We start from the raw sequence: 12,427 nt of genomic DNA, 5'->3' as shown, positions 1-12,427 counted from the left end.
GATACTTTGGAAGAATGTGAAGAAATTTTAGGAAAAGTAAATTGCAATATGTTTTAAAATAGGATGTTAATATATCAAGGAGATGTTAAAAGGGTTTTTAAATATTTATGTTATAACAAGGCAATGGCACTTGATGGCATAACATGTTTTCTTTTTAAAACATTTGCTGAGGAGCTCACACCAGCCTTGGATTTGCTTTTCCAGCTCTCTGTCGATATGCAAACAGTACCAGAGCTCTGGAAAAAGTCTATGATAATTTAAATCCTAAAAAGGGCTTGTTTGCAAGTCATACTGCAAGCCATAAGCCAACTAACTCCGCAGATTGGGTAAATAGTACAATTTTTACTCTGCATGTTTGGCGATAGACATAAACGATCGGTCAAAGTGTTGTAGGCAATTGAAATCTGACTCCCCTGACAAATCTGAATCCCCACCCCTGAAAAACCTGTCCTGATGAAGCTACAATCAAATCATTTGGCAAAATTACTATATAGAGCAATATGTGACATCAGCATTTAGTGTATATGAGACCTTTTAAACCTGTATTTGTAGCAGGACACAATTTAAATCATTTGCACGGTGTGTGAGATAAATTGTGTACTTTAATGTTGTTGTATAAGAAATGTGAAAGAAAATGACCAATCTGTGAATGTTTTTGTTTCAACATTAAAGTAAATTTGGTAACACTTTACAATAACAGTACATGAATAATGATGTGTTAATATGTAATATAAACTACTTTTAGAGTCAATAACTCTATTATTGAGTGATAATGAGTTGATGCATGCACTATATGATTTAACTTTAACTACAACATTAGTCACATGTTCATATGAGAATAACAGCTACCTTAATTTCTTGTTAGTACATGATTGTTTTTTACTTAATGTATTATACCACATTAGTTTATACTTAATTTACCATCATTAACTCATAAGCTGATAATATATAATTATGTCATTACTACTTAGAGGGGCACATCATCATTAACCCATTTTTATCCGCTCATGAACTCTTCTTGCACGTCCATCTGGGTCTACATGGAATAATAATAGAAAAGTTTTCAGTCAACATCAACATGAACAGTTTAAACACTGCAGTTCATTGATGTAATTATACATTAACAGCTCCTGAGTTCATGTTGGTTACATTTAGCCTAAACTTAAATGTTAATTAATACATTAATTAACAACATGTGCTAATAAGTAATTAAGGTGGTCGTTATTTACACATGAACTCATGTGAATTATGCTAGTTAAGTTAGTTCATGATTAGAGAGTGCCTTAACTCATCATTGATTTATTCATAATAAAGTAATGTTTAGTTTACATATTAATACATCATAATTCACGTACTGATATTTTATAGTGTTACCGTAAATTTTAAAACAGTAGCTATCTTTCTACTTTCGTAATGAATGATCATAGTATTATATGTTTATTTTATTTTGTTGCATAAAAAGAGTTGGTTTGCTTGACCGGTCCGTGTATCATCCGTTCATTTGATTATTCCTTTTATTACGGAAAACGAAACATCAGAAAAACGATGAATATTTCGTTTTTCTGTTTATTCTGTAGGCAGAAAAAACGGAAACTCATCTGTTATTCTGCTTATTAACTTAAAACGAAATATTAAAACAAACACAAAACCAAAACGAAATAATGAGTCAAAAAATGGTCCATGTACGGTCCGTGTACGTTTTGTTCATTTGTTTTCCATTTTCAAACGGAATAAAGGAAATGGAGAAAACGGCCGTTTTTCCGTTTTTCCTTTTGCTCACGAGAAAACGAAAAAACGAGATTTTGGCTGGATTTTCGTTTTTTGGTTTAGGGTAGGAAAACAGATAAACGACTTTAAAATTCATTTTACACATGTAGGCGGTGCTGAAACGCCCACTTTCCTCTAACTGGTTAACCAAATCTGCGCTCGTGACGTCGTCCTCAAAATAAAAGCCTTACACGCAGGCTTTTAATTATTATTATTTAATTATATATATAAACAAAGTTTACATATTCTATCATTTGAACCACACACAGTTAGCAGGCTTACATTCATTGCGTATGTATAAATTAAATTAAAACGTAAATCAGCAGTATTCTTAGACATTTGTCATTAAAATAAGGTCATAGTTCACTGCCAAGCTTCTTGCTGCTGTGCACCTGATGCTGAGCAAAGAAAGCCATTTCCGAGCAGCACCTGGTTTACTTGATTGTTTCAGAGCTATTGTAGGCCTAAATAATAGCCTACTCTGTATAAAATAATAATTTATTATTATTATTATTATTAGGCCTATTATTATTATTATTAGGCCTATTATTATTAGTATTGTTATTATTATTATTTACTTAGTTATTCAATGGTTGTAAGAACACATTGGACCCTGCATGGGGCTATAATAAATGGTACCATTTGTTTCTATTGGATTTTCTCCTATTTTAATTTAATATATGCCTTTAGCCTATTGTAAATATTTATTTGATAATTAATACTTTTTTATTGCAACGTCAAAGTAGGCCTGTCTTATTATTATTATTTTTTGTTATTATTTTGTCGTTGTTGTTGTTATTATTATTGTAGCAGGGACATAGCCACAGGTGTGGCAGAGTGTGCTGGTGCCACCCAAAGTGGCATCTTGCACCTGAAAATAGATGCCTTCGCGCTCAAGCGCGCGCAAAAAACTTGCACAGGCAAAAGTAATGATGAATGAGTTGAAGGGAAAAAAACATTCTAATTATTTGTTAATAAAATAGTGCAACATTATTCTCAGTCAGTGTAGGCTGAAAAAATTAAGATCGCCAGCATTTCAAGGGGGGTTTTATTTTTAGTTCATTGTGACGCGCTATATTTCACTAAGGCTGCATGAGACTGCGCATCTTGCTTATTTTCTCTATTTTACATACAGAACATATCATACAGTCCAGGTTCTACCGTTCTAGTGAGTGTGGGGCATTGCTTTACAGTGGTAAAGTGGATTATTTCTTGGCAAATTCATAATGATTCACTTTGTTTAGTAATAAATTTCATAGTTATAAAATAACTACATTTCAAGAATATGTTAACACTTTCAACTATTTAGGATTATTTATTGCATCAAAAGTAATTTCAAAGTAACATTAAATGTACGTATAAACTGCTTAATTTGTGTGTGTAAACACCTAAGATGCAAAAAGCTTATTTAGACCAGAATAGGCCTACTAAATGCAACGGTCAATGTATGTAAACTTATGACCTAAAATGTCTTAAATGACTAAATTTAAGTCTTTTTAAGTTTTTAAATAATTTAAGTTTAACATAAATGATTTAAACTTTAAACTTCAAATTAACAGAGTATGGCAAATAAATTGTTTATTAAATGGAGGTCAGGTGTCTATGTTAATTATAATTATTAAATATTATGACACTATAATTCAGTGGTGTATTGGAAAGTACGCACCTTTTAATTAATTAATTTTAAATAAGTGGTTTATCCTAAATAAAATGCAATGGGATCGGTGGATGTGCAATAAATAGTTTGAAAACCCCTGGTTCAGACTAGACGAGCTAGCTGTCTGTATGCTGCACTAATAACTTGGCATTTGCTCTTTTCGGTGCTGCCAGATGCATTTATAGTCCATAAAAAATAAAAAAGGTAATTCGGTAAAGCGCGCGATGTGCGCAGAAATAAGCGCACTATACGCATATGTCGAATTAAGTTATCTTTTTCTTTAATCAAGACTTTTCCATTCGAGGAATTTTATTAATAGCTTAGTCCTTATAAACGATCAGTTTATAAAATACACAATTTACGGATCAAGCCTAATGAAGAATAAGAAGAATATGCAACGCATTATGATCCTTGAATGATCAGAGCGCATTTATATAAACTATATATTTTATATAATCCATAAATATTAAAAAACATTATACATTTAAAGTAATGGAACATTATATGTTATAAAATCTAAACTATTATTTAGGCTACAGGCTAAATAAAGGCGCCTTTTCGGGGCTGTTCAGCGCGTGCGTCAAAGAAAAGACATGACACAATCTCTATAAAAACTTGTTTATTTACAATATCTAAAGGGATATAAAACATCTAACATGCATCTCCATTCTCAACGAGTTTCTGTGTTTTGCATCCTTCACAGACCGAGGTCTCATTCCGAGGTAATCTGTAAATATTCTCATTTGGTTCTGGCACATTCTTGATTAAAGGTGAAACTGACCGGCGCAAAGGATGATTTGTCAGGGTGACTACAGTTATAATACAGGTTATGGAACTATTTCACTTTAATTTCATATTAATATTTTATTAAACAAACAAACCAAATTTTTTTTTTTGGCTCTGCATGCAGCGTATTGGATCTTTGAAGCATTGCACTTCAAATGTTATTCCTTTTTTTTTTTATTGTATTTTTAATATTTTTAATTATACAACACAAAATTGGTTCTAAACAGATACATTTTCCTATAGGCTATGATGAAGTGTATATTTTTGTTCACACAGGTCCTATACAAAACTGTGTGGATGGATGATTTGTTTCTCCGTGAAAATCACTCATTTAATAAGCAAAACAGGCCAAAATGTTGTTTAGCTTGCGTCAAACTGGATAAACAATTTACAAACATATTGAATACAAAGGCTGGTTATTTTATGCAATGAGGGACAATAGGCCTATTACAAATTAAAGAAAATTATTTGCATATTAAAACGAAAATATATAATACAACAACAGATCCTACCTTGTAAGAAATGACTTTAGATAATGTAAATAAGCATCAAGTTTTTTTTTGAGATTGTGTGTCTAATTCAGTAGTGTAGTGCGTTCGCGTGGGTTTCCTCCGGGTGCTCCGGTTTTACCCACAGTCCAAAGACATGCGGTACAGGTGAATTGGGTAGGCTAAATTGTCCGTTCTGTATAAGTGTGTGTGTATGTGTGGATGTTTCCCAGAGATGGGTTGTGGCTGGAAGGGCATCCGCTGCGTAAAAACTTGCTAAATAAGTTGGCGGTTCATTCCGCTGTGGCGACCCCAGATTAATAAAGGGACTAAGCCGACAAGAAAATGAATGAATAATGTGCAATACTAATTTAAAATACGTATCACTAACCTTATATGTGAAATAGCAGGGCCCGCTGTAGCACTTTCTTAAGAAGAGCAAATGTCAAATTATTAGCGCAACGCACATGTAGCGAGCTCATCTTTTTGTCGAAACTACTAGACACAATTTTTTTATCAACTATAATGTGTTTAATTAGTTAATTTGAAATTTATTTCATTATTCCAGCAATAATTGTTGAGTGAAAGAATGTGCTAGAAATATGCATTGCGGCTCCCTTTATTGTACAGGCTTATTGCACTTAAACTTTTTTAGGTTCAGCTCTCGTATTAGTAAGGTTATGAGTAAATGTTATTTAAAATATTTAAAGCCTGCCATCTAGCCTACAATAACAGCAAATTTAATAATAAAAAAAATAATAAGACAGGCCTACTTTGGCGTTGCAATAAAATAGTATTAATTATCAAATAAATAATTACAATATATAATTAAAATAGGAAGAAATAAATGAAAACAAATGGTACCCTTTGTTTTTATAGCAGGGCCCAAAGTGTTCTTATTCTGGTTCTGCTAACAACTATTAAAAAGAAAAAAAAACACACCAAACAATAAAAACACTAGTAACTGATAATAATAATAATAATAATAATAATAATTATTATTATTATTATTATTACTATTATTATTATAAAGCCCTTGCTCTGAAACAATCAAGTAAACCAGGTGCTGCTCGGAAATGGCTTTCTTTGCTCAGCATCAGGTGCACAGCAGCAAGAAGCTTGGCAGTGAACTATGACCTTATTTTAATGACAAATGTCTAAGAATACTGCTGATTTACGTTTTTATTTAATTTATACATACGCAATGAATGTAAGCCTGCTAACTGTGTGTGGTTCAAATGATAGAATATGTAAACTTAGTTAATATATAATTATAATAATAATTAAAAGCCTGCGTGTAAGGCTTTTATTTTGAGGGTGCGTACATGGTCCGTGTACGTTTTGTTCATTTGTTTACCATTTTCAAACGGAATAAAGGAAATGGAGAAAACGGCCGTTTTTCCGTTTTTCTTTTGCTCACGAGAAAACGAAAAAACGAGTTTTTGGCTGGAGTTTCGTTTTTTGGTTTAGGGTAGAAAAACGGATAAACGACTTTAAAATTCATTTTACACATGTAGGCGGTGCTGAAACGACCACTTTCCTCTAATTGGTCAACCAAATCTGCGCTCGTGACGTCACCCTCAAAATAAAAGCCTTACACGCAGGCTTTTAATTATTATTATTTAATTATATATTAACTAAGTTTACATATTCTATCATTTGAACCACACACAGTTAGCAGGCTTACATTCATTGGGTATGAATTAAATAAAAACGTAAATCAGCAGTATTCTTAGACATATGTCATTAAAATAGGATCATAGTTCACTGCCAAGCTTCTTGCTGCTGTGCACCTGATGCAGAGCAAAGATAGCCATTTCCGAAGAGCACCTGGTTTGCATGATTGTTTCAGAGCAAGGGCTTTATAATAATAATAATATAATAATAATAATAATAATAATAATAATAATAATAATAATAATTATTATTATTATTATTATTATTATTATTATTATCAGTTACTAGTGTTTTTATTGTTTGGTGTGTTTTTTTTTCTTTTTAATAGTTGTTAGCAGAACCAGAATAAGAACACTTTGGGTCCTGCTATAAAAACAAAGGGTACCATTTGTTTTCATTTATTTCTTCCTATTTTAATTATATATTGTAATTATTTATTTGATAATTAATACTATTTTATTGCAACGCCAAAGTAGGCCTGTCTTATTTTTTTTTTTATTATTATTAAATTTGCTGTTATTGTAGGCTAGATGGCAGGCTTTAAATATTTTAAATAACATTTACTCATAACCTTACTAATTCGAGAGCCGAACCTAAAAAAGTTTAAGTGCAATAAGCCTGTACAATAAAGGGAGCCGCAATGCATATTTCTAGCGCATTCTTTCACTCAACAATTATTGCTGGAATAATGAAATAAATTTCAAATTAACTAATTAAACACATTATAGTTGATAAAAAAAATTGTGTCTAGTAGTTCCGACAAACAGATGAGCTCGCTACATGTGCGTTGCGCTAATAATTTGACATTTGCTCTTCTTGAGAAAGTGCTACAGCGGGCCCTGCTATTTCACATATAAGGTTAGTGATACGTATTTTAAATTAGTATTGCACATTATTCATTCATTTTCTTGTCGGCTTAGTCCCTTTATTAATCTGGGGTCGCCACAGCGGAATGAACCGCCAACTTATTTAGCAAGTTTTTATAAATGCATCTGGCAGCACCGAAAAGAGCAAATGCCAAGTTATTAGCGTAGCGCACAGACAGCTAGCTCGTCTAGTCTGAACCAGGGGTTTTCAAACTATTCATTGCACACCGATCCCATTGCATTTTATTTAGGATAAACCACTTATTTAAAATTAATTAATTAAAAGGTGCGTACTCTCCAATACACCACTGAATTATAGTGTCATAATATTTAATAATTATAATTAAGATAGACACCTGACCTCCATTTAATAAACAATTTATTTGCCATACTCTGTTAATTTGAAGTTTAAAGTTTAAATCATTTATGTTAAACTTAAATTATTTAAAAACTTAAAAAGACTTAAATTTAGTCATTTACGACATTTTAGGTCATAAGTTTACATACATTGACCGTTGCATTTAGTAGGCCTATTCTGGTCTAAATAAGCTTTTTGCATCTTAGGTGTTTACACACACAAATTAAGCAGTTTATACGTACATTTAATGTTACTTTGAAATTACTTTTGATGCAATAAATAATCCTAAATAGTTGAAAGTGTTAACATATTCTTGAAATGTAGTTATTTTATAACTATTAAATTTATTACTAAACAAAGTGAATCATTATGAATTTGCCAAGAAATAATCCACTTTACCACCGTAAAGCATTTCCCCACACTCACTAAAACGGTAGAACCTGGACTGTATGATATGTTCTGTATGTAAAATAGAGAAAATAAGCAAGATGCGCAGTCTCATGCAGCCTTAGTGAAATATAGCGCGTCACAGCAATGAACAAAAAATAAAACCACCCTTGAAATGCTGGCGATCTTAATTTTTTCAGCCTACACTGACTGAGAATAATGTTGCACTATTTTATTAACAAATAATTAGAATGGTTTTTTTTTCCTTCAACACATTCATCATTACTTTTGCCTGTGCAAGTTTTTTGCGCGCGCTTGAGCGCAAAGGCATCTATTTTCAGGTGCAAGATGCCACTTTGGGTGGCACCAGCACACTCTGCCACACCTGTGGCTATGTCTCTGCTACAATAATAATAACAACAACAACAACGACAAAATAATAACAAAAAATAATAAGAAGAAGACAGGCCTACTTTGACGTTGCAATAAAAAAGTATTAATTATCAAATAAATATTTACAATAGGCTAAAGGCATATATTAAATTAAAATAGGAGAAAATCCAATAGAAACAAATGGTACCATTTATTATAGCCCCATGCAGGGTCCAATGTGTTCTTACAACCATTGAATAACTAAGTAAATAATAATAATAACAATACTAATAATAATAGGCCTAATAATAATAATAATAATAATAATAATAATAATAATAATAATAAATTATTATTTTATACAGAGTAGGCTATTATTTAGGCCTACAATAGCTCTGAAACAATCATGTAAAGGTGCTGCTCGGAAATGGCTTTCTTTGCTCAGCATCAGGTGCACAGCAGCAAGAAGCTTGGCAGTGAACTATGACCTTATTTTAATGACAAATGTCTAAGAATACTGCTTTACGTTTTTATTTAATTTATACATACGCAATGAATGTAAGCCTGCTAACTGTGTGTGGTTCAAATGATAGAATATGTAAACTTAGTTAATATATAATTAAATAATAATAATTAAAAGCCTGCGTGTAAGGCTTTTATTTTGAGGGTGACGTCACGAGCGCAGATTTGGTTGACCAATTAGAGGAAAGTGGGCGTTTCAGCACCGCCTACATGTGTAAAATGAATTTTAAAGTCGTTTATCCGTTTTCCTACCCTAAACCAAAAAACGAAAATCCAGCCAAAATCTCGTTTTTTCGTTTTCTCGTGAGCAAAAGAAAAACGGAAAAACGGCCGTTTTCTCCATTTCCTTTATTCCGTTTGAAAATGGTAAACAAATGAACAAAACGTACACGGACCGTACATGGACCATTTTTTGACTCATTATTTCGTTTTGGTTTTGTGTTTGTTTTAATATTTCGTTTTAAGTTAATAAGCAGAATAACAGATGAGTTTCCGTTTTTTCTGCCTACAGAATAAACAGAAAAACGAAATATTCATCGTTTTTCTGATGTTTCGTTTTCCGTAATAAAAGGAATAATCAAATGAACGGATGATACACGGATGATACACGGACCTTGACCCCATTACTTTGTTCATTATTTTCTTAAAACCAAAAAGTGTTACTTACCCTGCTGTCCCCGCTTGTAAATGAAAGCTTCTAATATGCATAATTGTACATTTAAACACTTTAGATTCTACCTGTAATGCCCGTTCCCACTTGCGAACTGTTCACGGTCACGTTATCTGGAATGACGGTGAAAGGGTTTGAATCTTGTCCTAATGCTTGAACTCCATGATCTATAGCCATACTTTGACACTGGTCGGTCAATAAACTTCCATCACTGTAACAGCAGATGAACTTCAGCATGGTAAATCCAAATATCAGCAAAAGAAGAGCGCGTGCAGCAGACATCTGAAATGGACCAAAATCACAAAAACAAGATAAGAATACAAAATGAAAAAAAAAAACACACACACAAGTTACCAACGTATCTTAAGACAAATGGATTTCCATAACGATAAGAAAATACCTTGGTAAACTGCTTTGCTTATATACGAGAGGAAAGCTAATGGACGTTCTTATTGTTAGTCGTGTTATAGTTTAATGTCCTGCTCAACCAGGCAAACTATTGTCGAATTTATGCCCTCTTTTGGCCAAATCAAGTATTTGACCCAAGTAGGTAATAATAACAACAATAATAATAATAATAATAATAATATAAGCAAAAAAAAAAAAAACAAGCAAACAAATGTACTATTGACTTTCTAAAACAGAATTCAAATTATTTTGCAACGTAAAGGTTAAACAAGCCAATAATTAATTTTCTTAACAGAATTGTGTGTCTTGTACCATTATATGCTTGGACATTATTTCATTCATTTTATTTAATTAATTTACTATTTTCATTTGAAAATCAAAGATTTGATAGACATTAACATTTCACAATGATGGAATAAAGAATGATCAGCCAAAAAGACAGATCTGTATATTAACCTCTTTTAATAATAGTTATAGGCCTACATACAAATAAAATGGTATATTGATAAATATATTTTAGATTTAAAAAAGTAAGCCCAACCGCTCTGGACAGTGCTGGGCAGCACTGCAAGCCTGGAATCTGGATTATGTAATCAAATAACTTCAATATTATGAATTAGAATCATTTACATTTTAAAATACTCAGATTCAGAAACATACTGAAAACTTTATTTACTTTTTTGAGTACACGATTAATTATTGGAAGGATTTATTCTTGTGAAAAATCACTTCATCAGGCATTTGTTAAAATTATTGACCATATTTCAAATTTTTTATTTAATTTAATTTTCATGTCTAAGGGTAAAATATTTATTTTAAAACTTGTATTTTATGTCAAAACTTAAAACAACACATGTGGCATGCTGCTCATGTGACATAAAAGTGTAAACCAATTTGAATCAGTTTCAGCATCATGCCTTACTTGTTAACTTTAAAATGCACGTGATTCCCTACTGATCAAGTACAGATTTTATCTATATGGGCTACATTTTGTTTAATGCTTAGAGACGTCAGTGGATCGAATTTATTGTGACATGCTGATCTGTCGTGCTGTATATTATTCCATCGCGGCGGTTTCTTTGATGGCTACAATATGGATATTTCTCCATACATAGTATGCTCTTTTAAAGGTATATTAAAATAAAGTTATGTTAAAATGCATGTTGTAAATACATAACATATATGCATGATAAAAGTTGTCATTTGCCTAATCATTTTTAAATTTTAAAGCAAGGAGAACCTTATAACATTAATGTGCTTATAACATGTGCTTATACTGACACCTACTGGCACATGTCACAAGATCACTGGCATGTGCCATTGACATTAGTGGTAGGTCTACTGACATGTGTCACTGTCGATGTGCATGCTGCTGCAGTGACAACGACACAGCTTAATGACGCTTATTAACAAATCATTACGGTGCTGTCAAACATGATTTAATGTGTTAGAGGTTCGTTCATGCTGCGTGTCTCTTTGCTTTTTAAAATTATTATATTTTTTTAATTTATTAGTATTGACACTTTGGATATTCATTGGCAAACTACATGTGAGTAGATAGCGCAGCTAGAGTGAGATGCAAAGAGACAGTGAGAGAGAAAGATAGAAAAAGAGAGAGAGGGGGATTCAGCACTCAGGTACTGTTGGATTGCATATTCCAGTCAGATTCCAAAACACTCAACATTTACTTTGTTTAGCAAAGTCAGTCCTTTTGTAGTTTGTTGGCTATAATTAAATCAACTTATGTGTTTACTTAGCCTATTATTGATCATGACTGAATATCAACAAGTTTTAGATAGGTTAACTTCCTCCATCAGATTAATCTTTGAAGTCCCTGTTTATGTTACTTATTTACAATAATACATTCATTTATTCATTTTATTTTCAGCTTAGTCCCTTTATTAAGTCCCTTTATTAAGCTTTGGGGGCTTAAGTCCTGATGTATTGTCAAAAGCCCCTGATCTTTTGGAATATGTTGCACTCAAATAAAAAATAGGTTGTATACCATTTATTTTGTTATCGAAGTACTGAAAATTACCACATACGTCACGCGCGATCCACTTGAAGCAGCGTTTGTGTCGGGTATTTAAAAAGTCAGCTATTCAGCAGTGCGCCGGCAGGTGGGAGTGGCTCTGTTGTCACATAAAAAAATTCCGCCACTGCACTTAATTCATTATTTTGAGCAGCTGAAGTTCATGAGGTAACAATACAACTGTTTCGCGAAACTGAATAGTTCTAATTACTGATGAAGCTTAATAATTGTTTTTGCAATATAAAATGTGTGTAGTTTTGGTGAAATAACATATCTGTAGGTAATCAATGTGCATCACATTAATGTAAATACATGCGAATAAGTCAGAAAAACGTAAATTGTACTTGCTTTCTAGATGATATAGATATCTAGACATCTTTATCTAGATATGATATAGCCATCTGTTTCTGTAATAGTTAAATCACAGTGAGTTCATG

The 12,427-nt window shown here is 32.1% G+C and overlaps 1 protein-coding gene across 4 annotated transcripts in view; it reads right to left on the bottom strand.

Annotated features, from left to right (window-relative positions):
• LOC108179094 (integumentary mucin C.1) overlaps positions 1-10,054 on the bottom strand; it is a 36,301-nt gene extending 26,247 nt beyond the window's left edge. The window contains exons 1-2 of one of the 4 annotated variants that reach the window (XM_087262714.1): positions 9,951-10,054; positions 9,619-9,832 (exon numbers count right to left, since the gene is read on the bottom strand). In XM_087262714.1, coding sequence (XP_087118840.1) covers positions 9,619-9,832 — 214 coding nt within the window. In that variant the 5' untranslated portion in view covers positions 9,951-10,054. 4 annotated transcript variants of the gene reach the window in all.
• Between the last annotated feature and the right edge of the window lie 2,373 nt (positions 10,055-12,427).

Source organism: Danio rerio, chromosome 8 (genome assembly GCF_052040795.2).
Source record: "Danio rerio strain M-AB ecotype USA chromosome 8, GRCz13ab, whole genome shotgun sequence".
NCBI classification, from domain to species: Eukaryota; Metazoa; Chordata; class Actinopteri; order Cypriniformes; family Danionidae; genus Danio; species Danio rerio.
The sequence above is the reverse complement of the archived record's forward strand: the minus strand, read 5'-3'. Positions and strand labels throughout refer to the sequence as shown.